Source organism: Stylophora pistillata, chromosome 11 (assembly GCF_964205215.1).
Source record: "Stylophora pistillata chromosome 11, jaStyPist1.2, whole genome shotgun sequence".
Lineage (NCBI taxonomy): Eukaryota > Metazoa > Cnidaria > Anthozoa > Scleractinia > Pocilloporidae > Stylophora > Stylophora pistillata.
The window spans coordinates 24759723-24787553 of NC_142529.1; the positions used below are offsets into that span (position 1 = coordinate 24759723).

The 27831-nt window shown below is 38.7% G+C and overlaps 1 protein-coding gene, 1 long non-coding RNA gene and 4 pseudogenes across 4 annotated transcripts; 1 reads left to right on the top strand and 5 right to left on the bottom strand.

The window, feature by feature from the left end:
- Nucleotides 1-1947: 1947 nt before the first annotated feature.
- On the bottom strand, nt 1948-4410 carry LOC111339874 (BTB/POZ domain-containing protein KCTD21-like; annotated as a pseudogene). The gene is made up of 3 exons (XR_015992949.1): nt 4090-4410; nt 3163-3226; nt 1948-2701 (listed from the first exon to the last, which is right to left on the bottom strand). The product of XR_015992949.1 is annotated as a BTB/POZ domain-containing protein KCTD21-like (transcript).
- A 92-nt stretch (nt 4411-4502) lies between these two features.
- On the top strand, nt 4503-7060 carry LOC148720786 (uncharacterized; annotated as a pseudogene).
- Nucleotides 7061-10018: 2958 nt separating this feature from the next.
- On the bottom strand, nt 10019-13386 carry LOC111339884 (uncharacterized). Its single transcript, XM_022946612.2, has 3 exons — nt 13018-13386; nt 12155-12613; nt 10019-11298 (listed from the first exon to the last, which is right to left on the bottom strand). Exons 1-3 carry the CDS (start codon nt 13259-13261, stop codon nt 10988-10990), a joined length of 1014 nt encoding a protein of 337 aa, XP_022802347.2. The 5' UTR covers nt 13262-13386; the 3' UTR covers nt 10019-10987.
- A 3113-nt stretch (nt 13387-16499) lies between these two features.
- Nucleotides 16500-18982, bottom strand: LOC148720787 (uncharacterized; annotated as a pseudogene). The gene is made up of 3 exons (XR_015992950.1): nt 18978-18982; nt 17897-18319; nt 16500-17594 (listed from the first exon to the last, which is right to left on the bottom strand). The product of XR_015992950.1 is annotated as an uncharacterized LOC148720787 (transcript).
- A 1344-nt stretch (nt 18983-20326) lies between these two features.
- LOC148720788 (uncharacterized) lies at nt 20327-20935 on the bottom strand. Its single transcript, XR_015993089.1, has 2 exons — nt 20597-20935; nt 20327-20490 (listed from the first exon to the last, which is right to left on the bottom strand). It is a non-coding gene; the product is annotated as an uncharacterized LOC148720788 (long non-coding RNA).
- A 1976-nt stretch (nt 20936-22911) lies between these two features.
- Nucleotides 22912-27774, bottom strand: LOC148720789 (BTB/POZ domain-containing protein KCTD21-like; annotated as a pseudogene).
- Between the last annotated feature and the right edge of the window lie 57 nt (nt 27775-27831).

Here is a 27831-nt window from a genome sequence, read left to right on the forward strand (position 1 = left end):
TAGTTGAGAGTTTATCTAACAAAGAAAAAATTAGTCAAGAACGCTGCTTTTCCCTTCTTTTCTAAGAAAAGCATTTTTCAGTTTTGAACTAATGCGCTGACTTTGAACAGATTGTTCGAAAGGCAAACAGCGCCTAACACCGCTACAGGATTAAAATCTAAGCGGCTTGGTCTTGATTTATTTTGTAAAAAAGGAATAATATAGCTGACATATGTTGTTAACTTTTATTTTGGGATATTCAGATGTTTTTCTTCATATATATTTGCTCCTGTATAGCTGTACCAGGGGCGTAAAGGAAAAGAATAAGCATGATTTACGTTTTGGACGCAAACAGCTCAGTGCCGCGTGTCGAGCTCAGTTATTTATTTTAGAAATAGCTTCGGGCAGGACGAATAGTTCACAGGTAAAATAGCGTGAACCCTGCTGCTTTAACTTTGCGTGAGCTCCGGACCCGTTATGGTGGATAATAAAGGCGGCCTTGTATGACTTACAAGGAATAGTTTTAGTGACCTTTTCTATGGCCATTAACTTCTACTCTATATGAGAAAAAGGAAGAAAACCTTCCGTACATAGCAAACGCGAAACAAGTTTCATTCACGTGGAAACGGCAAAACGTGACTGGTAAACGTGAAAAATGGCGGGAAAACAAGGTCACGTGGTCACTCTGCGGTTTATGTTTCACGTAAACGTGGTGCTAAATCTCTCTAATGTTAATAGGCCACCGTGGAGATGTTCTAAAGCTGGCGTTTCGAGTTTTCTCTGACGAAGGGCTACCCGAAACGTCATCTTAAGAATTTCTCAGCGGTTCGCATTCCAAATTATCAGCAAAGTTGTGGAAACCAAAAGCTAACGGACGTGGCAGAGTTTCGCAATTCCTGTGATAAACGCAATGTGACAGCGCAAAATTTAAAAGCGCAATATAGCGATCCGCCGAGAATGCTTCACAAGTCGTGAGAGCATCATTTGGATTTCACGAGCGAGAATGTAAAACAAATAGCACCCCTTCCCCCTCCAACTCCTGGTTATATACCTTTCCAATATTTAAATATAAAGCACGAATACATTCAGTAGCTGTGGTGAATACGGGGTGCCGGGGCCTCAAAGAAAGGGAAGAAGTACAGGTGATGTCACAACAGAAAGAAAGGTATGGGAAAGATCTCTGTTTGATGTTATTTATTAATATCAATAGTTTTATTTAACCTAAGGTTCACAAACATATGAATTTGATCAGAACCACGAACATGTATAGGCGCACTCCATCATCTAAGCTAAAGACAACGGGACCAGTATTTAATAGTCGTTCGAGATACAGTGATACATCAAATTAAAGAAACACGCATTTAAATGTTTTCTATGAATATTTTTCTGCAGTTTCTTTTTGTTGCTGTTTCTCAAGTCGAAAGCACTTGAGCAACTGTAGAAAAGAAATTAACGAGAGGATATAGTTTACAGACCATTATCGGTTTAGGCGACAAAACTCGTTTTGCGTCTATCACTCAAATTTTACATTAACCTCAACCTGAAGTACTTACTTCCTGTTAAAAAAGTGTGATGAGCATTGTAATTGCTAAGTGTTGTTCAATTTTGTGGAGCAGTTGTTGTAATTTGGTGCATTGACAATTTACCTTCAAATTTTGGTCCTTACTCACAAACCATAGCACATCCGTCTTGTCCACTGCTCAAAGTCATTTAACTGATGGTGACAGACCACTCGGGTTGACGAGACTGAACTCAAACGAATTTATGTGCTCTTTTGTATGATTGAGTGGTAATGTCTTCGGCTGAGAGGTTTTCCTCAAATTTTCACATTTACCTTCGAAGCTTTGCTTCTGGGCCAAATATTAATTTTTCAGACAATATCTCAGCCAGAGACATTATAAGCCGAAACACCGGACATCTGAAAGGGTTTATCAACTTAATGTCACATATGTTTATAATTCATCCAGTCCATACTTAACTGCATAATCGCATAAAGGGAAAGATTTTCTGTCTCCTCAATAAACTGAATACTGTTTGCCGGAGCCACGTGTTTTGTTTAAGGAGCACAATTCAAAATAACCGAAGTTAAAAGCACGAGAGACTGGTTGAAATTAAGAAAAGCAAGGATTTATGTGTTTTCTCAAGCCCAATTTCCATCGCGCGCACAGGTATTCCATTGCACACAGCTCAGGCCTCATGGGGCAACAAATTAGTCGCTTTAACTCTGTTGTTAAAAGATATGGAAAGAAGCATTAAAACTTGCCGGGTTGATACCATTGTTCCTCAGTATATCCTCCAAAGATGGAATTTCCATTCTTAATCACTGTTACTGTTGGCCCCTCTCGGTCGCAAATGGAGTGAAAGTTGGAAGCATTCCAGCCATTCCGGGTGGCGCGGTACAACAAAACGTAGTCGTCACTTGCACTCTCAAGCCTGTCTCTCAACTAGTCGATCAAGATATGACGTTGCTCTGAGGAGAGGATCACGGAACCCTGAAAAGGTTGTGCCTTCAGCTCATTGAGTATTCCTTCGATTTGACAGAATTCGGCCTTGCTTAACAGCTCCTTGCGAACGACTGTATCTTCGAGTAGCACGAGTTTCCCAGTCCGAAGATAATTTAGGATGTACCAGAAGTGGGTTCAATCTCGATCAATGAAGTAGGTTCCATCCTCGTCAGGTTTTGTGTCAAATCTTCTTGAAAACATGGCATGTAACACAGAACCTGGAAAAACACGATAAAAGAAAACTCTTTGTTGCTGCCTCGGTCATCGAAAAGTTGTAATGAGGAACAAGTTCAACGGGATCGATACGAAAGCAGACAAAGCACATTTTCCAAATATGAACATGCTTTGAATAGAGCTTCAAGTTCGAGAATATTTCATAGGTGTTTAATTGACAGATCATGACTGATAGAAAAATCATTTTTAATCCATGGATGATGAACGACACATTGCAAATTGTAAATCAAATTCAATCAAACAAATGGCAAACAGATAATTACTCGTTTCTAAGATCGGGCTACTTGAAAAAATGACAATAAAGAATTTCTTTCACAACATAGAACGCAATATTTCTTTCATTTTCACCGAACCATTCTCGAAAGCCATTCAGATCAAATATTTCGATAACTAAATTTCAGACCTCTGATTACACAATAAATGCGTTGACTAATGCCTAAAGTACCTGGATCTTTATTCATGGTTTCCAAACTGGTCGAGAAGAGATGACCGCCGACATTGAGTTTCAGCTATGGAACGCCATAACTGTCTTATGATACTTTTGGTCATGATATTCGGTGCTTACATCCTTATATTGGGTGCTTACATCCTTATATTCGGTTGTTAAATCATTATATTCGGTATTTACTTCATTATTTTCGGCGCGTACTTCGTTATATTCGGTGCTTACTTTATTATATTCGGTGTTTACTTTCTTATATTCGGTGCTTAAATCATTATATTCGGTGTTTACTTCATTATTTTCGGTGCGCACTCTGTGATATTCGGTGCTTACTGTATTCTATTTGGTGCATACTTCGTTAAATTGGGTGCTCATTTTATTATACTGGGTGGCTTATTCGTTCAGTGTTCACTTCATTATATTCGGTGTTCACTAAATTATATTCGGTGTGCACTTCATTATATTCGGTGTTTATTTCATTTTACTCGGTGATTAAATCATCCAGTTCGGTGCTTCCGACAACTGGTGAGCACTTCATTATCTTCGGTGCAAACTTCGTTATGATCGTCACCAGGCTCCCAATTGTACAGCTTTGTTGAGCGCGAAAAAATGGAAGACATCTTGACGAAACTAAACATTGAAGCGCTCGTTGCAGTATTTCGACGAGAGTGAATCGTTCCTTTGAATCGTTCCTTCAAAAACCTAGTTTAAGTTGGCCATACAGAAGGGGTCCTACTAGAACCTTGCACTGAAACGCAACTTTTGTTGTTACATGGGCTCTTTCCTTTATAGTGACATCTAGTGTAAATGACCTGTCATGAACTCCTTTTTGATATCTTACAAACCGCTGCAACTCAACGCATCAATAAAAATTGGGTAAAGAGTGGATATTGATTATTAACCCTTCAAAGCAGTTTTTAAATACAGTACTTTTATTAAGATCATTCTTTCTAGTTCACAGCAACTCTTGAAACCCTCCTCTATACGATTCTCTAGTATTGATTTTGGTATGTTGAATTCTGGAGCTCCAGATCCTAAACGATTTTTTTGAGGCTTCCGTTTTCCGTGGATTGAACATTCCATTCGCAAACTCATCATGTCAGAACTACTATTTACACCCAGCTGCTTCGTTTCGCTTGCTGATAACAGAGGAAGTACATCAGGTGTGATTTTCTCCTTTTCAAATACTTCTGTTAGATTACTTAAGTTTTGTCGCTTCAGAATGGAGGCCTTTGCAGTCTTTTCCGCCATTTTCATAATACTCTGAAAATACGTGGGAAATCGCAGAATTGCATTGTGGGGCTATTACCGCGAACAATGTTTTTGGGAGCCTGGTGACGATCATGACGAAGTTTGCACAGAAGATAATGATTTTACCACCGCGTATAATGTTGGTAGGACCGAAGATAATAAAGTGCTCACCAGTTGTCGGAAGCACCGAACTGGATGATTTAATCACCGAGTATAATGAAATAAACACCGAATATAATGAAGTGCACACCGAATATAAGTTAGTGAACACCGAATATAATGAAGTGAACACTGAACGAATAAGCCACCCAGTATAATAAAATGATCACCCAATATAACGAAGTATGCACCAAATATAATAAAGTAAGCACCGAATATCACAGAGTACGCACCGAATATAATGAAGTAAACACCGAATATAATGAGTTAAGCACCGAATATAAGAAAGTAAACACCGAATATAATAAAGTAAGCACCGAACATAGCGAAGTACGCGCCGAATATAATGAAGTAAATACCGAATATAATGATTTAACCGCCGAATATAAGGATGTAAGCACCCAATATAAGGATGTAAGCACCGAATATCATGGCCAAAAGTATCATAAGACAGTCATGGCGTTCCATATTCAGCATCGTCGAGAAATGAACATATTCCACTTTCTTTGCAACCTCTTCAAAAGCTTCCTTTTCTTTGCGAACTTTGCTTATCTCGCGCCTCAAAATACAGAATGCATTAGAAATGTGTATGTTCACTTCATCCAGAGCTTCGTCGTCGGGTAAATCTTTCTTTGAACTGCCCGAGGAAGACAGCTCGGTCTTTTCCACGCCGTTGTACTTGTGTGAGTCACCTTTCTTCGAAATACGGTTAGAAAGCATTTTAACTCTCTCTAACAAGACGTCGACAGGTACCAAATGCAGAAAGTGTTCCAAGAATGAACAAAAGCTTCTTTGTCTACATATTTCGCGGAAAATGCACGAGGTTTTGATTAATTCTTGGTATTCCGATTTCTCGGAAACAACTGGCCGTTTACTCATCCATTGATATGAAAACTCATGTGTGTTTCATGGTCCACTTCGTTTCGAGTGCTACTTTATGCAAGTATTGAACTAGTCACAACACTCAAGACTGTTTTGACACCTCCCTAACCGTCCTGAGACATCCGATTTGTTTACGAAAATTGAATATTGTGTGAATTTTCCAACACAAACTAATATATCCTTCTCAAGGAGCTCCAAGGAGGTTATAATGAGCACTCAGCAGCCCTATCTGGCTTTATCAAGACCTGATCCGACAAGATTAGATATGGGTTAACCGCTTACAAGGAATTACGAGATGCCAGGACGGTTAAACTAAATAAAGCAATTCACCGTACTGGTACCTTTCCTGAGAAACTAATTCAGAGAAATTGCTTTCGCTAAAAACCTAAAATCTTCAGAAAAGACAAGTCTTTGCGAGGTTTTGTGTTCATTTGTATCATGTTTTTCAATGTGCAGATCATAAGTCAAAGTAGAGGAAACAACTTGTCACGTTCAGCTTCTTAAATTCATTAATTGTCCTTCCCTTCCCCGATAAAAAATTATTAATTATGCCCCAACAGAATTCCTTTATGTCCCTATTCCATTCGCTTACACAAGGTGTCCACTCAATAGAACGGAGCGAAGTAGTACACTGGGCGATAGCCGAACGGTGTGATGAAAATGGGAGGAAGTTACGCTTCCGACTGGAACATACAGGCATCTTTAATCGCAGATTGCGACTGTAAAAGAACGTCTTCAAGATATTGATGAAAAATAGTCGTCACTGTCTTCTAAGTATGATAACTTACTGGTAGCTACTCAAGGTGCAAACCAAAAAATAGAAGAATTGGAGAAGTCACGGAAGGATTTGTTAAATACTACATCAAATCTTGACGAATCGATGTATGGTAATGAGGTGGCCATTGATCATGTGCAGCAATATTTATGACGTGGTTGTCTCGAGATTGTTAGGATTCCATGTGTTCCTCAGGATAACCCCAAAGAATTAGTAAAAGGAGTTGGATCTCTTATAAATGATATCTCGACGGCACACAGATGGTATGATACGAAGAAGGTTAAAAACAGAATTATCGTCAAGTTCGTACAACGTGATAAGCGAGAAGAAATGTACAAGAGTCGTAGGAAATTGATAGGGAAGAACACCTCGGATCTCCAATCGGTTCGTCAGGCGCGCAGCGTCCTATACGCATATACGCACGTGCATACTTGAAGTGAATGGAAAATTTTGAAAACAATGTTGTGTTTACGCCAAGTTTGCCCAAAGTAAGGGCAAGACGCTTTGTTCTTTGCTTGTATTCACACGACTATTTCGAACAAGAAGTAAAGAACGCAGTATTTTTCACTCAGTTTACATAGGTTTCTAGATCATATATACTTGACTGTGCGTACTTGAAAAAATAACTACGTAACATGCCTGCACATAAATGAATCGCTTACTGCCTATAGGAAACGCCTATTTGGAAAAACACACAAGTTCAAGCCAGACAACAATTTCAAGTTTCTGTGGACAGCTAATGGCACGATATATCTTCGTGAGAGCGAGTCTTCTTCTGAGTTTTGCTTTACCACGTTTAAGGAGTTTGATGATTTTTGTAAGCCGCTTGGTTAATGGCTGCGAAATCAAGTACTTGTGAGTTGAACTACTGTTGGTACCTACCATTTTTCAATCTTTATGATCCTGAATTTAATGCAGTGATTGGTGACTGGCATTATGACTTTAACAATGATTTAGATCTTTTTTAATATTCTCCCAAACCCTAATAAATTTGATGATAAAGATCCTGATAACATGCTTAATTGCCCACACTCGAACTATTATTCCTTAACTCAGCTGAATCAATTCTTTGATAGAACCACATCAAAGTGTCTCTCTATGTTTCATTGCAATATCAGAAGTGTCCCAAAAATTTTGTCTCTACTGAGCGAGTTTCTGCATTCTGTCAACCGCAAACCTGATATATTAGCTATCACTAAAACGAGACTGTCAACCTGGACAGTGACAAATGTTGATCTCACTAAGTATGATTTTTTTCACACTAACTCGCCAACACAGGCTGGTGGCTCTGGATTATATGTCTCGAAAAATCTTAATACCATTCATCGACCAGATTTAAAGTTTAGTATACCATTGGTTGAATCATCCTGATGTAAAATTATTTCAGGGAATGGCAGACCTAATATAATTGTTGGTTGTATGTATCGGCATCCTACCTGTAATTTACCTGCTTTTACTCCTGAATTTGATTCTTTGCTTGAAGAGATAGGACAGTACGAGATATGCATTCTAGGAGATTTCAATATAGATCTCCTGAAATATAGTGAGTTTTTGTTACCAGTAGAGTACCTAAATATCCTCTATTCGAACGACTTATTACCTTTAATTACAAAGCCAACCATGCAGGGTCACTCATCATACCTCTACTATGATTGACCACATTTACACAAATTCCAATCTGAGCGGAGTCGATGCCGGTATTGTACTGGTTGGTATCTCAGACCATCTACCAGTGTTTTGTATACTTGATAGGCAAATATCCAGGTGTAAGAGAGAATCCTATTTTCGTGATTATAGCGGCGAATTTGATGTGGACCAGTTGGACCAGTATATTAGAGATGTTGATGCAGTCACGTTTGATTAGATCAATGTCTGCAATGAATCTAATGATATTCATGAGGAAGCTGGTAATTGTATAAGTATACTTAAACAAATTGCAGACAAGCATGCACCTATAAAGCAAGCATCTCAAAGTAAAAGGTGACACTTGGCCAAACCGTGGCTTACTAAGGGTGTACTGACTTCAGTTAAGCATAACCAAAGGTTATATATAAATTAAACTTCCTTAGTAGAAATCTTGATAAGGTAAGAGAATGTAAGCTTTATGCCAATGCACTAAATAGAATCAAAAATAAGGCCAAGAATGATTATCACTGTCAGCGCTTGAAATTCTACCAAAGTAATTATTAAGAACACCTGGAAGCTCATAGGTACCTTAGTTAAGAGAAAAAATAAAGACCAAAATTGTCCTGTTAGAATGATAAGAAATAACAAAGTTTTCACTAATCAATATGATATTGTTGAGCAGATTAATTAGCATTTTATCAATGTTGGCCCCAAGTTGGCAAAAGCTATTCAAAATACTGAGGACGATCCATGTGGGCTTATTAACTATTCTCCTTTACATAGTCTTTTTGTGTCTCCATTTACAGAAGAGTGGGTTGCTAACGTTTTCTCTTACTTAAATGATAAGAAATCATCATTGGATGTTCCAAATAAATTGATTAGATTAACCTCTAAGACCCTCTCCAAGCCATTTGCATACATTTTGATAAGTCAATCTCTACAGGCGTAGTACCTGATGTGTTTAAATTAAAGTGTCAAAAGTAACTCCTACTTTTAAAATTAAAGTGGAACGTTGTCTGATACTGTGGAGGCGCGGTGGCCTCATGGTTAGTGTGCTCGACTGCGGATCGAGTGGTCCGGGTTCGAGCCCCGGCCGGGAAATTGTGCTTTGTTCTTAGGCAAGAGACTTTACTCTCACAGTGCATCTCTTCACCCAGGTGTATAAATGGGTACCGGCAATTTAATGCTGGGGGGGGGGGGGGTAACCCTGCGATGGACTGGCATGCAATCCAGGGGAGAGTAGAAATACTCCCAGTCGCTTCATGCTACAGAAACCGGAGTTAAGCACCGGCAAAATGGGCCACCAGGCTCGTAAACAGACTTTACCTTACCTTTGTCTGATCCTAGTAATTACCGGCCAATAGCTACACTGTCTCCTTTCGGTAAGACCTTGGAACGAGTCATTTATGATCAGCTAATTCAGTATCTTGATAAGCATGATGTATCATTTAAGTATCAGTTTGGTTTTAGAAAAAAACATTGTACTGAGCAAGTGATTATGGAGATCACAGATAACCTGAAGGCCTCTATTGACAGCAATTTTGTATCCTGTGGCCTGTTCTTAGATTTATCAAAAGCATTTGATACAGTAAGTCCTCAAATATTGCCAGATAAACTCTGTAAATATGGTGTCCGTGGTAGGCCACATGATTGGTTTGCAAATTATCTCCAAAATCGCCAGCAATTTGTTCAAATTGGAAATGAAAAGTCAAGTTTATCAAAGATGACTTGTGGTGTACCACAAGGGTATACCTTAGGTCTCTTATTATTTTTAATTTATATCAATGACATTGCTAATTCATCGAACAAATTGTCCTTTCGCATCTTTGCTGACGATCATCTAACACTTTCTATGCTTCAGATAACATAAGTGATATCGAATCAGTTATGAACTGTGAAATGACTATGGTTCTGAATTATTGGGCATGTTCCATTAATAAATTATCTGTTAACATGAAAAATACTAACTTTATGTCAATAACCTCACCACGTAAAAAAGTCACTCCTATAAGTATTTTAAATTTTGAGCAGAAGGCTTGTATTAAGTAGCTTGGTGTTTATATAGAACAACACCTGAATTGGAAAGATCAAATTACCCATGTTAAAAACAAATTTAAGTATTCAAAGATATTGTGATCCTGTATAAACTAAGACACTATGTGAGTATACATGTTCTCAAGCAACTTTATTATACACTGATATACCCTTATTTAAACTATGCAGTTGTAGTATGGAGAAATACTTATCGATAAAATTTAAACAAGTTGTGTTCTCTTCAAAATTGATGCATTCTTTGTATATTTTTTGCTGATAGTAGAGAGTCATCTCAAGTTTTCTATAAACTTCTTGATATTCTTAAATTTGATAACACCATTAAACTGAGTACATGCTTACTCGCAATAAGATATTTAACAAGTCCTCCAATATTCCTTCACTGTTTCATGATTCCCTCAGAACAGTCTCTAGCTTGCCCAAGTATAACGCCAGATACGCCTCCAAGGGTAAATAAATTTTCATTGCCCAAAAGTAATTAAGAACCAACACCGGCAAATTTACCTTTGTATATGCTGCCTCGAAATAATGGGAAACGGTACCAACAAACTTGAAACGGCTCTCTATTAATAACCTTAAAAAGCGGTATAGAAATCATCTTCTCAAATGTCACTCATAGTTATGAATTTCCAACTAAGTTTCACTTTGTAATCATATCCATCTTTTTTTCCCGACTTTTCTGTAAGTAATTTTTTAATGCAACATCTCCATTCTATTTTCATAATACTTCTTGCCTTGTGAATTAGTTTAGTCTTAATTATTATTTGTTTTCTTCGTTCCTATTTTTAATTGTAAGTAAGCAGCAGCCAACGCGAAAGCTTTGCTACTTTGGCTGTTGCACACTAATTCAAAAATTGTATATATAATTATATATCTTCAACTATTTGTTTTCTATACTTTTTTTTTCTTTCTCTTTCTTCTACCTGAATAGTTTGAATAAAAATGTTGTTGTTGTTTTTGTTGTCTTAGTTCTCAAATAAAGGATCAAGAACACGATTTAACCATGAGGAAATTAGTCACTACCAAACGTTTACAAAATCAGCTGAAATCTCATTAGGAAGGAACAAAATGACAAAAACGCCTCTAGTTTTCGAACATAAACACTTCCATCTCTTGCACAGTGAAGTTTTGATTCCCTGTTAAAAAAAGGTTACCGTTCTGACCTGCTGGGCACTGGTACGTGTTACCAATGCTAACAGAGCAGTTGTAAGAATTTGGAGAGTTGCATATGGAAAGGTCAGGTCCAGTTCCAAATGTTGGACCAGTGCTACTGTAACAGTAGATGGCGTTACCTTCTTGACCATCTCTCAAAGGCATCTTTGTTGGTGGCAGACCACTGGCATTGACAAGGCTGAACAGGAAAGAACCTGGAGCTCTTTTGTACAATGGAGTACCTGACAAAAAATATCTGCTGAGTTAGATTGGTTGTATACCATTTCTCAAAAGTAAATAGGGATAAAACCACGACAAGAAATTGTCACGGCAATGATCAATGTCTGTGCTTGTGGGTGAGAGTTGTCACTTTCTGGTCAGTGCATCATGACCTCTGAAAAAATACTCTGCCCTTAGCTTAGTGTGGAATGAGACTGAAATTCAGTCTTCCTTGAAAGGAAGGAAGTTAACTAGTCACACTTTTTAAAAACGTTCATCAAAGGCTGTAATTTCACTATGTAGGTTTTAACAATGACAAAACTTAGGTAAAAGTATACAAGAAGTATTCACGCCCATCAACAAAAGTCCTCCTGAAATGAGGGGCTCTTTTAAAACTCGACCTTCCCATTGAATGGTCAGTAAAAAAGGTTTAGTCCATGGAAATAAGAGCAGGCTGACGACTCTATTATATCGCTGCAAGAAAGAAGAGGGGGTTGATAAGATCGTCCTGTGGATTTTTTCTGAGAGCTATAAATTTTAGAAATTGTAAAATAGGGTACTTACTGGATGTTTCTTATATTAATTTTACACTATGGGTTATAAAGCTTCCAGGAGCAAGCTATTACTGATTGTCAGTCTAATTTGGGATTTTTTTATTATTGCAAAAGTGGCACTTCCTGACCGATTCAAGTTTACTTTCTTGTTTTGTTTTATATTTTCCCGGCAGTTCCCGAGCAAAATACTTCTCCCTTCCGTGAATAATTTGTAAAGGGAAAGTGAAACAGCAACTGTACGTGCAAAAGGTTAGGATAGGATACTCTATCATAGAGGGAAAAAAAAGTAAGGGAGTTTGATGGGGCAAATAGGAAGGTCTCTTACTTAGCGATTGCCATGGTTGCGCAGTATATCCTCCAAATATGTAGTTTCCACTCTTTACCACAGTAACTGTTGGTCCTTTGTTATCACAACAGGAATGAAAGTTAGAAGCAGCCCAGCCATTGCGAGAAGCTCGGTATAACAACACGTAATCGTCGCTCAAGCTTTCGCGAGTGTCTTTCAGCCAGTCTGTCAGGGTTTCGCGCTGTTCTGAAGACAGAATTGCAGAATCTTTAAACGGGTTTGCTTTCAACTCATTGAGTATCCCATCGATTTGATAGAATTCCGCCTCGTTTAACAGCTCCTTGCGAACGACTGTATCGTCCGGTAAAACGAGTTTTCCAGTGCGAAGATAATTTAGGATATGTCGGAAGTGGGTTCCATCTCGATCGATGAAGTAAGATCCATCCTCACCAGGTTTTGTGTCAAATCTACCTGAAAACATGGCATGTAACATGGACCCTGGAAAAACAAGATGGGAAAACCATTTCAATAACTAAATCCTTTTTTTCTTTTGTGAAGAATCAACTAAATTTGGCATCGAGCCTCTTTTAGCCTGATGTATCCAGTCAACCAGAAGTAATGGCGGATTATTTAGGACAGCGTTCCACATGTATGTTCGCCACAAAATAAGTGTAGAGACACGGGTGTAAGCTCATTTAATTACAGAGGTCGGCCCACAGAACGTAAGTATTGTTTTGAGCGATGGATTCTATAACCAAATTGTCTCAGCAAGTAGAACAGATGCGGACACGAACAGGATTTGAATCAACGGATAAACAACTGAATGGAAGCGAAGGTTGTACAGTTATCAAACAGGTAGATCTCAGTCCTTATTTCGAAATTCAAAAACAATTTCAAAGTACCTGGATCTTTAGTCATGGTCGCCAAACTTGTTGAGAAAACATGGCCACCGACGTTAAGCTTCAGCATCGTCGAGAAATGAACATGCTCGAGCTTCTTGGCAACCTCGTCGAACGCATTTCTCTCCTTGCGAAGTTTGTTCGTCTCACGCTTCAGAATGTCGAATGCTTCTTTGATGTGTTTATTCACTTCGTCTAAAGCTTCCTCGTTAGAGCGACCTTTCTCCAAGCTACGCTTCGATGACATTTTAACTGAACTGGGTTGTACAAAAGACAAAAGGACAGGTACCGAAATAAATACTTTTCCGAGAAGCCCGAGTTATTTTGACTCTTCTCAGAATCTGCCTGCTCATGTGGATTTCTCGGAAATTATGGGTGTATCAATTTCGTCATGCATAATTACTTCGAGTCGCGCCACTGAAATTATAATAATTAGATACTGTAAAATATTCATCGGCACTAAAACGTCATATGGCTAAACACTACTGACTTTGTAAGAAACCCATTGTTAGAATGAAAGAGATAAAAACAAACAAAATGTACAAAAGAGGAAGCATCAGTTTTAAGAATTTGTTCATGCTTGCCGTGCGTATATCGAGTTATGGATGCAGGTGGGAAGTTTTGAGAGCACGAAAAATACGTAAGAGCAGCTCGAAGCGCATCCAAGAGCTACTTTTACTAGCTTTTTTTAGGGCTCTTCAAACTTCCCGCATGCATCCATAACTCGATATGCGCACAGCTAAAAGTATGAACAAATTCTTTTATAACTGAGCGACAACAAGGATCTGCACGAAGAAGCGTTTTTATTGTGATGGAGTGCAAAATTCTCACAACACACAAAAAAGCCAACAAAACTTCTTGTAAAACCCGGGGTCCCCTCAGTTCTAGTACCCCCGCGAGTCTTGGTTTGCCAACATGACTAGGTTACCAAGCCGATTTCAACGGTCGTTGTGTCGTGTTTAAAATAGGGAGCTCAAGCAACCACGACGAAAGGGACGACGACGACGTCAAGTAATCGCGGAGGGTCTGGAACGAGGACTTCGTTTTTAGGAAAATGAAACTTAAGCAGTGAAGTTGCTCAAGGACGACGACGTCTGAAATCTTGTTTATTCTCGCTTCGTCAGTTTAAGAAATGACATCGTTCATAGACGTCCAAAACCTTCTTCTTCTCACTCATGGATCAAATTTCCTCATATATATCGAAAGTTCGAGAGTAGGTTATTCAATTTTTGAACATCAACAGTCCAAGGAATTATTAAGCTTTAGCTTTATTTACAATAATTTACGCATCGCAAAAGTTTAAAATATTAAATTTTACGCAAGTTATTTGAGATTTAAATTCAGTTCTAAGTGTTGCTGATATAAACAAACCTATTTTGCACAAGGTTTGTCTGATTTTCGACATGCTCTAGCCTGATATGTTCTACCTTTGATACTCCTTCCTTTGGCGAGCAAACGACGTAAGTCTGTCAATTTAATCAATGCTAGCTCGCGATCGGCACAGATAGCAGTCGTCACGCTTCACCCAAGAATACTATTTTTTCCCGTGTGATTTTGTCGGAATAATTTTTATGGCTGTAAATCTATATCAAACATTTTGAAAATAGATTCGGAAAACCTGACAGGTATTTAAGCTTGTGTTAACACACCGCTCTGAAGAATTCTTTGTTGTTTAAAGCGTCTCGATTGAAGAACAGCAACACGCAAAATTTTTTAAGAAGCAATAATCCGGCAGTTCCAGACACAGCTTTTGACCGAACTCAGAGGTGTATCACACTGCCATTTAAAACTTTTTATTCAATAAAATGATAAACAGCGTTCTTTCATAAAATATACTCAAATAAATTTAAACCTTACGTGGTCGCTTTCACCGCTTGACTTGACATCTGTTGTGCGGAGGAAGGAATATGAGTTGGTGAGTTTTCGAATTTTATTTGTTTAGAAAACCGAACAGGGTGGTTTAAATCAAACGAAGAAGCGAATACAAACTCCAACCGGCCATAGACTGTCTAAAAACTGACAATAAACCGGCACCTCTTGATGAGAAAAACTGCTTTGAAGTTCGAAAGTTCACGACGACGTGAAACAGGTCCTTCTCAAGTCGTCCACGACAAGACGACGACGGAATTCTTGGTTCGCGCTTGCGCAGTGACGTTCTTGCTACTTCCGGTCGTCGTCCTCCGTTCGTCGCCGTGGTTGCTTAAGCTCCCTAATGACGCGATGCCTACCATCGTTTTAGCGTTTCACTGAGGACACGAACTGAGCCGCCTGGCGTAGATCGCAGGGCTGAGATTGTGTGGCTAGAGAATCGAAATGAAAGGTTAACCTTTGCCCTCGAATTCTGCGGTAGATTTGTGGCCGTGGGTACATTTTAGCTTAGGATTTTTTATTTCGTTTGGGAGGCTGTCCGGACAGAAGTGTTCGGCCTTTTCTTCTCTTTAAGAAGAGAAAACCAGGATTTAAAAAAAACAGACCACTGATAAGCTTTGAGAACTTATTTGATGAGGCCTGTAAAAAAACTATGTCCACAGATTAGTGAATGAAAAAGACGGGGGGGGCGGGGTGTCAATTAAGGGAAAAATTCCCCCAAAAAACATTCAAGCATGATTCAACGCCACCAAACAAATTATAGCGAATATAAAGGTAGAGTGCCAGTGTTTGTGGCAAAGACAAGTGCTCTTGCAATTGTGGCCCACGACTTGTCACGCAATCCGAGAGCAGCAGAGGGCAGTTCACGGCAGGAACTTGTGAAGCGAATACACAGTCCATGTTTGGCGCCGATGCATGGTATGTACAAATTCATTAACAATACTCAAATTAAAGCATAAATCTGGCAAACATAATAATTTAATGGTTTGTTACCAGTTTCAAACTGCATCCGTCCTCGGCCGCTTCGAATAGGACGATTTTGGTTTTTGGCCTATTTTGTTTCGAAAATAACCGCTAAAATTTTAAATTTTAGGTAACCTGAGCAACAGAAAGGACAAAAGTTGATCAACATTAGCCTTTTATCTAGAGTAGTAACGATTTTTCACCCCTAAATCGGCCCGGTGTCTTTTCCACGTGCGCATTGTTGATTTTTCGCCCCCAATTGCGTGACAAGAAATGGCATATTTTAACCTCTGTCACTTTTGTTTGGAGTCCTAAAATTTCGTAGTTTCAGTAGCCCAAACATTTTATTGGAGTTGTTTGAAGAAAAAGCTTTGTCCTTTCTCTGGATTAACTTGATATAACCCCATGCCATGTACCAAGGTGTGATTTTACCCTCTCAATTTTGCCAAGTTTTTGTCCTGCAAAAAATAATGAAAAAAAACCAAAGTTACCCAAAAATTTTGTTTGCAACGGAACCGGACAAATCACTTCTGACTGTTCATGAATACGTTTTCTTTTCATTAAGAAAATGGTTGGTCATATTTACCGTTTTGTTTATTTTCAAGCGACGTTCAAGTAATGGGCTGTCTGGACCTCGTGAAGCTGACATGAAAGCCACCATACCGATTTTGCCGCTGTTCGCGTAAAATAAAAATGCAGTGGAACTCAAAGCATTTTTTCTAGAAATGGTTCATCCAGACCTATATTCTGGCGAGGTTTGGAGATTTTCGATTTTTTTTATATTGCACACCTCTAGGCGATATTTAGGGATGGCCGCCCTTAAAAGTCATAGACCTGGGGCCGAGTTTTTCTCGGCTTTAGTTTTGTTGCTTGTTGGATCAGGACCTAAAAGGTCAATGCCGATAGAAAAATTGGGCAGTTCATCGCTGGTTTCTTCTATATTTTAAAGAGAGGTAAAACTGCACTGCAGCTTAACAGGACGGAAAATCTGCAGCCAGGTAAAAAGAAAAGGTCACGTCATCTTATTTACCTACGGATTTACGTACAGACTTTGTTCATAATCCTTTATTGCGCCGGCTTTCCCCACATCCGATTTTTCTCATTTTAACCCTCCACCTACCGGTTAATATCCTCCAATCAGAAACAATTTTCGCACACTTTCTTTCTTTTTTTTTTCTTTTAATAACTCAATCTTGTCTAAGTTACAACAACTCATTCAGTGGACTGATAAAAAAATTTTGAAAATCAAATAAAGACAAATGATCGTTCACAATCCAGATCAGTCCAACGCCAAGGTTATGAAAGCCTCGTACTTCTCCATTCTGGTATCAGTAACAAAATAATAACATGACTCACTGACAGGAAATTGTTCAATAGCGAACGTTTACAAATCAGTTGTACTCTTATCAGGAAGTGAAAATGCCAGCAATGACTTTAATTTTCGAACACAAACACTTCCATCTCGTTCACATAAAAGTTTTGATTTCCTGTAAAAAACGTGTTACCATTCTGACCAACTGGACACTGGAATGTGGCGTGAACAGCCCAAGAGCAGTAGTAAGTATTTGGAGAGTTGCTGATGTAAAGATCACGACCACCTCCAAATACCGGGCCACAGCTACTCTGTCAGTAGATAGCGTTTTCTTCTTGACCATCTACCAATGGCATCTTTGTTGTCGACGGCAAACCACTTTTGTTGACAAGGCTGAACAGGAATGTATTAGGTCCTCTCTTGTATACCCCATTACCTGACAAAAATAAACTTCTGATAAATTACAATGGACATTTTTAAGATGCCTCGGGGTAATAAAAGACCAACTTTGGACTACTCTCCCTTAGAAACAGAAAGGAAACCTTGACAGGAAAATATAAAGAGAACATTCAAATAATTACTTTAAGTCGTGGAGACTTTTTCTTAATATTTACTGTAGGTAATTAATTTTTATCTTTTTCTGGTCATGATGTCATGTCTTGTCAACAAAGCAAACTGTAACTACAAAGCGTTTTGTTTTTTAAAGAGAAATCAGTTACTTAAAAAAAGTCCTCGAACCGGACTGCCACTGCGCATCAGTATATCCTCCAAAAATGCAGTTCCCACTCTCTATCACTGTAACTGTTGGTCCCTTGTTATCACAACAAGAGTGAAAGTTGGAAGCATCCCAACCATCTCGAGAGGCTTTGTAGAGCAAGACGTAGTCATCACCCAGGCTGTCCCGCGTGTCCTTCAGCCAGTCCCAGGCTATGCCGCGTGAGGAGAGAATCGCCGAATCCTTGAATGGTTTCGCTTTCAACTCATTAATAATCCCGTCGATTTGATAAAATTCAGCCTCCGTGAACAATTCTTTTACGGACAACTTTGTCGTCAGGTAACACGAGTTTTCCAGTGCGAAGATTATTCAGGATGTAGCGGAAGTGGGTTCCATCTCGATCGATGAAGTAAGATCCATCCTCGCCAGGCTTTGTGTCAAATCTGCTAGAAAAATGAAAACATTTTTTTTTTTGGAGGAATCAACTCAGTCGGCAGGTAACGTCGAACCTCAAAAAGTCAAATGCATTCAACCATATTAGAAATCCTAAATTTAGTGTGATGCTTCAATAAACCAGAACTAATGGCAGATCATTTAAGACTGCGTTTGACATGTTTGTTAGTTATGAAACAAGTGAAGAGACACGAATGCAGGTCCATAAATTACAGACAGAGGTCGGCCCGACCTATAAAACGTAAGAACTGTTTTGAACAAAGGACACAAAGGTCCAGTTAAAACAGTTTGGTAATGGACAAAATGACTTCTGTTTAAAGTACCGCAATCTATAAATTTACATTTCATACCCTTTCTTTATTTTCTTTAGTAAATTTCTCAGATCCATGAGGTATTTTGTAGTTATAGCTACACTTTAATCGTTTTTCTTGTAAGTCAAATCTCAACTTAGAGTCAATGCGGCGTGTCGGATTCATCATGCAAGATACCATGTTCTTTGTTTCGCTTCCGATCACCCTGCTGCTTAAAACTGCATGTATCATTGAATTTAGGAATAGCTGTCTGTGAAGGATGTCCGATGTTCATGGCAAATATATGCGCCAATCTATATACCGAACATCGAAATTAAACAATGAATATTTCTCGCCTTACCTCATTATCGATAATAAGGGGTGTAACATTATTTCAAGCTATTTTGCGAATAGAGAACTTTTCATGTTGTGGCTAAATGCTCGACAGCCGAGCACGGTCTCAAATAGACTAAATGCCCGTCAGTCAGAGATTTTGACGGAGTTTCAAATGAAAGGTTCTTGTAACGATATAACTGTTATTTATAGCTTCGCACTACCATGAGAACTGATATATCCAGGATGTAAGCGCACGTGTTCTGGTCTGTATTCTTTGCAATGGCCAACCTACGGTTAGATTAACTCATTCTGTTATTTAAGCAGTGTTATTTAGTTCTCTGACTACACTGCAGTTCTTTCAAACTTCTTAAGAATATCAGATGTTTGTTTAAAAATGTCAAGAGATTTTAAAAATTCATTCGTACCGTGACCGTGAGTGTTTTACACTTCTGATCGGGCTGCCTGGCACGGTCTCGAATGGACTAAATGCCCAGTAGATAAATATATTCAGCAGAATGTCATTGAAAGGTAACTAAGCGTTGTAATAAATGGCGTAGTCAAATTTCACATTAGACTAACCAAATTGCACACGGTTTAAATTCGACCGTTGATTAAGTGTCGAACATGATAAGTCTAACCATTTTCAGATCAGCAAAATAAAATCTTCCGGTCAGCTAGAATTCAAATAAAGTCAGTAATTTGTTATTTATTTATTAAGTTCGATTCATGAAAAGAACGACGTTTGAACCACTGTCGGTCTTCACATGTTCTATCTTTTCGAAGCAGACGGACGGAACGTTGTCAGATTCTTCGCACATGTTACACGCGGACCCACGTGAAATGGCACGTGTTTTAGCGATTCATTATGTAATGTTTTGTTTGTACAGTGGACCTTTGATCTAATCGATTGACATTTGAAACTAATTGCTGTACATTAACTTGATCAGTGCTTTTAGCGAGACAAGACTTTCGTCGACACCGACATTTAGGTTAGGTTGAATATCTAACCGCCGCCTGGTTAGCTCAATTGGGATAGCGCCGGACTGCTGTGCGGGAGGTCGAGAGTTCAATACCGGCCGGACCAACACTCAGGGTCTTAAAATTAACTGAGGAGAATATGCTTCCTTTCTTTAACATCAAGAATTGGTTAGATATTCTAGTCTTCTCGGATAGGGACGAATAAATGGAGGTCCCGTCTCCTGCAGGGTTAGGGGCAGGAGACGTTAATTTCCCACGCACGAGATCACTGTGTGATGGATGTCCTCCCCTGGGGTGGGTTGGGTGGGTAACAGCGCTTTGGACAATTAGTGGATTTTAGCGCTATATAAATAAAATTATTATTATTATTATTATTGTACTGTAAATAGGCACAAATCAGATTAAATCAATTTTAATTACAGTATACGACTCGAAGTTTATTATAAACGTGTTGTTTGATCCAAAACTGAGGCAAACGTCTAATATATAATGAACATGGTTCCCTGCTCAATTTAGTTCGTCTGATGTGAAGGCAGACGTTTGAACTGGTCCTAAAACAGCTGAGAACACGGAAAAAAAGTTACAAAAAAACAACCGAATGGAAGCGAAGTTGCATAGTACGTCATGGCACAGCTAGTTCATGATTAAAGAACAGCTTCAAAGTACCTGAATCTTCAGTCATAGTCGTCAAACTAGTTGAGAAAAAATGGCCGCCAACATTGAGTTTCAACATCTTCGAGAAATGAACGTGCTCGAGCTTCTTGGCCACCTCGTCAAACGCATTTCTCTCCTTACGAAGTTTGTTCGTCTCACTCTTCAGAATGTCGAAAGCTTCTTTGATGTGTTTATTCACTTCGTCTAAAGCTTTGTCGTTGGGGTGATCTTTCTCCGAGCTACGCTTCGAAGACATTTTAACTCAACTGGATTATACAAAAGGACAGGTACTGAAATCAAAACTTTTCCGAGAAGCCTGAGATGTTTTGATTATTCTCAGAACCTGTCTGCTCTTATGTAGTTTTCTCGGAAATTATGGGTGTATCAATTTCGTCATGCATAATTAATTCGAGTGAAAACTATGGAAACTATAATGATTAAATTGGAAAGCATTCATCAGCGCTAAAACGCCATATAGCTCAACATTACTGACTTACTGACTGCAGGAAACTACTATTAATATGAGAGAGATAAAGACAAACAAAATGTACACAGGAGAAAGTATTGTTTATAAAGGGTCAGGGTATGACGAGGAAATGAATAAAAATCAAAATTCTATATAACTTATGTAGAATTTTACCAAAGATAGACAGAATGTAATACTCCCAGTATAAATTTTGTTTGTGGCTAGGACAGTTTTCTGATTGTCCGGGATCGACAAAAGTGAGTATCCGCAGAAAAAGTTTCGTAAAATGAAATGCCGCAAAAATTTACCACTTCTGGTATTGAAATGAAAAATTGTCAACATCGTACCCAGGAGTTTCTCGGTCAATTTTCTTTCCAAGATGGCGGCCGTTCGGAAGGAAATAACAGTGTCTGAAGAGTGGCTCCAAAAGGCTAATTATAACTCAAGATTATAATGAGGGAGATCCTGATTCTAAAAAAATTTATGAGAAAGGCCCAAAATTATACTAAACTGTTTCCCCTGATCATAAATTGCCATTTTATGATGCAAGTGCTGGCGATTTTGGGAACCTAGCTTGCTCTTTCACGTAAATTGATTGAAATACAAAGCTAAACTTCTTGTTTATAGAGGATAAATCATCCCATTTGCAATTTCCTAGCCTTCTTTACCTCGGTGCAGAGAACGTCTTATGCTTTATCTTTGAATCGTTCATGCCAAAAGGTGGCTGCTGAGTACATGCAACATAACGTCATCCTATTATAGAACCAAGAAGACTGGAGCAACACGAAATTTTAAAGGGAACAGAAACTTAGATGGAGATGACGGTTTTAAGAATTTATTTAGGACCACACAATTAGCATCACACCTTTCATTAAGGTGGCTAGTACCAGTTTTTATCTTTTTGATGGTTTGTAACGTTGAAAGAATACAACAGAAAGACTGACCAAGGCCAGTTGAACACTTTTACGGGTTTGAATTATGTAATCATTGGTAATCCAAGAATAGGTGTCATTTCGTCACTAGCAGTTTCCATCGCAACGCGATGAAAAATCCTACACACGACTTCTGGCTACATCATATTATTTTCCTTGAAATTTCAAAGTCTTCTTCCACTTCAGGTAGATTATTCTTCACTTGAGTTCTTCTTTTTTCGCTGTCGCAAGATTTCATATCGGTTGAATAATTCTTTTAGATGTGAAGTGAAGCAACTTTACTTCTCGGAAAATCGTCTTTTTTATCTTAGTTTCTATCTCCTGCATCCGCAGTGGCCGCTCAACACATCAAATACACGCTCTTAGGTAAACGTCTCACAAAAGTAGAAAAAAATCCATGCGCTGCCATCTTTGTTTTAAATTTTCATCTTTTGATCTCGCGCTTCTTTCGCATTTTTCTCTCGCGCGTCAAGCAAGAGAGAGCTTTTCCCCGCGGGAAGAGACTGGTACTAGCCACCTTAAGCTCTCAACTTGATACCCTCTCAAATTTCTATGAGACGCCGGTTTCAAATTCTCACTCACCCTCCCCTCTCTCATAAAACCACGATGAAACAAACTGCTGCCAAGATCCCTATGGAATACACCTGAAGTAACTCTTACTCCCTTCAGTGCATTTTAGACCAGTTTTCCTTGCAAATGCTTTTCCATCCGATATGTAGATCTACAGATCTTGAAACAGTCACAACACGCTGGCAAGTTTTAAAAAAGTTTATTTTAAGAACTCTGCCCTACTCGAAAACAATTCAACCCTATTCTAAAATGACAAACCAATCAAATATTTTATTTAGGTAAAAGCACATGAAAAAAACCCGCAATCGTCTGAAATGCAGTACGATCGGTACAATTACAGAATTATGGAAGCTTCTACACTACTTCTCAAAGCCGAAAACTTCCAATTCACCGATGGTGAAATTCTGGTTTCCTTGAAGAAATGTGGCAGCATTCTGACCCGTTGGACACTGGTACGAGTTATTCAAGCTGACAGAGCAGTTGTTGGCATTTGGTGCTACGACAATACGAAGATCGTGGCCACCTCCAAATGTGGGCCCATACCCACTGTGGCAGTAAATTGCATTCCCTTCTTTTCCAGTTATCAGTGGTAACTTCGAAGCTGGTAAACCGTTTGGCTTGACAAGGCTGAACAGGAGCGCTTTGTGAGCTTTTTTTTAATTGGCTGCAACAGCTAAACAACAGCAAAAAGCATTCGGTTGGTAAAACGATCTCTACATCGACCAGATGATTTATGAATCAAAAACTAGAAGGAGACATTGTATTTAGTAGATCAACATTTTTGTAGCGCAATCTGTTTTGGCAAGTCTCCAAGTCTCCCCCGTTGATTCCCCTGCCCTCCCCTCCCCCTTCCATTAGTGTAACTTTGCTGGCAATATGGCCTTTATGTCGTAACGTACAACATTGAATCTGAGGAGAGGGGAGGGAGGAGGAAAAATAGCTCCTACTAGAATCAAGTGTCCGATCAAGAGTGCTGTTGTGTTGGTAACACTAATTTTCTATAATAGGTCTTTCAATATTCTACGCCGATTAAAATTGGCAACCACGAGGCTAGATTGTGTATGCCGGGTACATTTTCTCACGAAGAATATTCGCGGCTAATTTTTAAGAGTAACAGGCACTAGGCATGGGAGAATGGTTACGACTTGAGATCGCAATGGATCATGAGCCCCCTTTCCGTTTTAGAGGTATCGAATGGTCTTTGCGAGCATTTGCGAACATGTGAGCGGTGTGTCTATTTTTGCGAGTACGAGCAGTTGTCAAACTTTTCTTGCGAGTAGCGAGCACTAGAAAATACAGATGGCGAGCAGCGAGCAGTTTAGAAATTTTCAGATGGCGAGCAGCGAACTCTTCGAGTACTTCGTAAATTTTCCGCAAGCCAGAATCTCTCTTTTATTAATAGCAGACGTTGTTTTGCGCCAAGTAATAGCTAATTATATGGCTGACACTTCCAAAAAGGAACAATAGATGCAAAGCTAGGGCGGTTCAGCCAGTCCCAGCATCTTACAGCCAACTGTGCCCTACTTGATGCCAAATTACGTCACGTAGCTTCACTCGAGTCAGTCAGGGTGGACGCTTAAGAACTTCAAGAGCTGTCAAGGAGATGTACTAGATCCAAAGCCCGCAACCTAAAGTTTTCCATCTCTTTCTAACCCGACGCTAAAATGGATAGTTTTTTTTGGTTATATAGTTCTTATGAAATGTAAATAACGTGACATTCGGTTTAAAAAGCATTTTGGGCTTCGGCTTCGGGGATCGGCAAACTGGTTTCCCGCTGATCAACTGAAAAATATTCAGCGTAATGAAGCTTTATTTATTTGGAGGCTTCTAGAATCTAACCAGTTGCAGCCGCACAGATCTCACAAGCTGTAGAAGTAGCTCTGAGAGTCAAATAGTACTGGTAATAGTAGTATTTCTCTAGATTACTTTCTACCTTCGCGAGTTCCTTTCGAGAAGAATTCTTACATTTCGTGCTTCCGCGCGACATGGAGACATTAAGTTTTTAGACATGTCTCCTCGTTTGGCTAGGCCTTTTATTTTTAATCAAAATTATTCAAACAACATTTCATTAAATAATTTCCGGTGAAGCACAAACGACCGAGGGTTTTTATTAATGTTGTCTTGGTTAATCGGGTTTCATCATATGCCACCGTTTGGCATCAGATTATAATAGTTATTATTACTGATGGTTGGGAAGCTTCCACGAGTGCACTGTTTCAAAATATTATGACTCCGTCTATTTTATTACCCATTGCACACTGGAAAATCCATCATGTCTACAAATCCTGATAATTTGCTGAAATAAATGGGAGTTTAGATCGACAAAGTTTCGCGAGTAATGTTGTCTCCACGGGAGATTATGTCACCTCCCTTTATGTCGAGTTTCCTATCAGAATACCTGGTAAATAGATCGTGTTACAGTCTCGTTCTCTTGTTCAAGCAAAAGAAGGTTTAAGTCATTGGGTAAAATTCCCTGGAAAAGAAACAACATTGTAAGGCTAGCTTCAAGCTATGAAAGCCGGCGAATCTACTGAGGGAAAAAGCAAAACCAGTATTAACAGAAGTGAAATATTTTGGGTACTTTTTAATAACCTAAAAAACAAGTGAATAGATGAACGGTGACATATTTGAACTGCGAAACTGTACCCCTCTCGAGCAGAAAGCCTGCGACAAAGAAATATGATGAAGAATAGATCAATAAGCGAAATGCTTGTCATTAAGCTTCGAGCTTTTTTTCCGATAATACATACAGCGACTCCAAAACAGTTACAGGCTGAACTGTTGAAGAAAGACTGAAGCTGGAGGTAGGGATGTTTTAACCTTTTTGTTTAAAACCATACCATAACTGATTTATCGTTTATATATGAATAAAAAGTAACTACAAACCAGGATTAACGGAATTTCGAGCAATCGAGCACTTGTTAACGAGAATGCGAGCATGCGAGTAGTTGCAAAAATTTTGCGAGCACGGACACACGAGCACCCGTCTAATTTTTGCGAGCAATTCGAGCAAAGCCCAAATTTTGCTAGCACTTGTAAATTGAATGAGACCATTCGATACCCCTAAAGATGTTCTGTCTTCTTAATAAACTGAATATTGTTTGGAGCCACGTGTTTTGTTTAAAAAGTGCGAGTTAAAATTACCGAAGTTCAAAGCACGAGAGACTGGTTGCAATTAAGAAAAGCTAGGAGTTATGGGTTTTCTCGAGCCCAATTTCCATCGTATCACACGCACAGGTATTCCAGGCTACTGCACACATCAATTTAATTTATCCCAAATAAATAGTGACTTCACAGTCAAAGTCAATAATACACCCTTAGATAGAGTAATTAAACATAAAACCCTTGGAGTTCAAATTGATGAATCTTTGAACTGGCGCCCACACATTCATACCATTTCAAAGAAAATATTCGCTGGCATTGCTATTTTAAGGCGTGTAAATCATTTTGTACCACATGATACAAGAGTGAATATGTACAATGCACTGGTAATGCCATACTTTAATTACTGTATGGGGTAATATCAATAAGGGCCTAACAAACAAACTTCAAAAGCTGCAGAATAGGGCTGCTAGAATTCTCACCTTTTCTAATTATGACGTTCGCTCAAGTGTTTTGTTGGATGAACTTGGCTGGGAAAGACTGGAATCTGTAAGACTTAAACAGTTGGCTGTGACAATGTATAAAATTCATAATAATCTTTCCCCATCGTATCTGAGGCGGATCTTTACCAACACCTCAAATGTACATTCACACAATCTTAGAAATTCTGAATTAAATTATTATGAGCCCAGACCCAGAACTGAGTCTGCAAAAGAGAGCCTACACTACAGAGAATCTGTTCTGTGGAACAGAATTCCCTCAGAGATTAGAAAACTGCCTAGTTTAAATGTTTTTAAAACTTCATTTCATGGGAAAGATTTTTTTGATACACCATTGTAATTTTTATTACCAACAATGTAAGTTTTTTTATTTTTAACATTATAGCTAATAGTTCCTTATGATTCATGATGTAAGTTTTGTATTTTTTATATTATAGTCAATAGTTCTTTAAAGTATTTTAGTGTAGTTCAAACACGATTCCTAGGAAGACCATGTAAAATGATTCGACTTCGTGTATGAATAAAGATTGATGATGATGATGATGATGAGGACAGCTCAGGCCTCATGGGGCAACAAATTAGTCGCTTTAACTCTGTTGTTAAAAGATTTGTAAAGAAGCATTAAAACTTGCCGGGTTGATACTATTGTTCCTCAGTATATCCTCCAAAGATGTAATTTCCACTCTTAATCACTGTTACTGTTGGCCCCTTTCGGTCGCAAATGGAGTGAAAGTTGGAAGCATTCCAGCCATTCCGGGTGGCGCGGTACAACAAAACGTAGTAGTCAGTTGCGCTCTCAAGCGTGTCCCTCAACCAGTCTGAATCAAGATATGACGTTGCTCTAAGCAAAGGATCACTGAATCCTGAAAAGGTTGTGCCTTCAGCTTAATGAGCATTCCTTCGATTTGATATAATTCGGCCTCGGTTAACAGCTCCTTGCGAACGACTGTATCTTCAGGTAGCACGAGTTTCCCAGTGCGAAGATAATTCAGGATGTACCGGAAGTGGGTTGCATCTAGATCAGTGAAGTAGGTTCGATCCTCACCAGGTTTTATGTCAAATCTTCCTGAAAACATGGCACGTAACATAGAACCCAGAAAAACACGATAAAACTGAAAACTCTTTGTTGCTGCCTCAGTTATCGAAATTTTAAAAGAGGAGCAAGTTCAACGGGATCGATATGGAAGTACATTTTCCAAATATGAACATGCCTTACTAGAGCTTAAAGTTCGAGAATATTTCGTAAGTGTTTAAGTGACTGATCATGAATAATAGATCAATCTTTTTTTATCTATGAAATATAAACGACAAATTGGCCATCGTAGATCAACTTCAATCAAAGACATGGCGAAGTCTTAAATGACCATACTTGTTTCTAAGACTACTTGAAAAAACTTATTGGAATAATGAGTTTATTTCACAACATAGGGTGCAATATTTCTTTCATTACGGCCGAACTGTTGTCGGAAAAGCATTCAAATCGAATATTTTACTAACTAAATTTTAGACCTCTCATTACATAACAAATGCGTTAACCAATGCCTAAAGTACCTTGATCTTTATTCATGGTTGTAAACTGATCGAAAAGAGATTGAGTTTCAGCATCGTTGAGAAGTGAACATATTCCAGCTTCATTGCAACCTCCTCAAAAGCTTCTTTTTTCCGTATACGAGCTTT

Bases quoted from the DNA above. Each gene is read 5' to 3' on its own strand.
- LOC111339884 (XM_022946612.2), bottom strand. From the start codon at position 13,261: ATGTCATCGAAGCGTAGCTTGGAGAAAGGTCGCTCTAACGAGGAAGCT. The intron at 12,614-13,017 runs GTACTTTGAAAT...TTGTTTTTCCAG, and splicing joins GACCATGACTAAAGATCCAG to GGTCCATGTTACATGCCATG. The intron at 11,299-12,154 runs GTAAGAGACCTT...ATTTTTTGTCAG, and splicing joins GCAACCATGGCAATCGCTAA to GTACTCCATTGTACAAAAGA.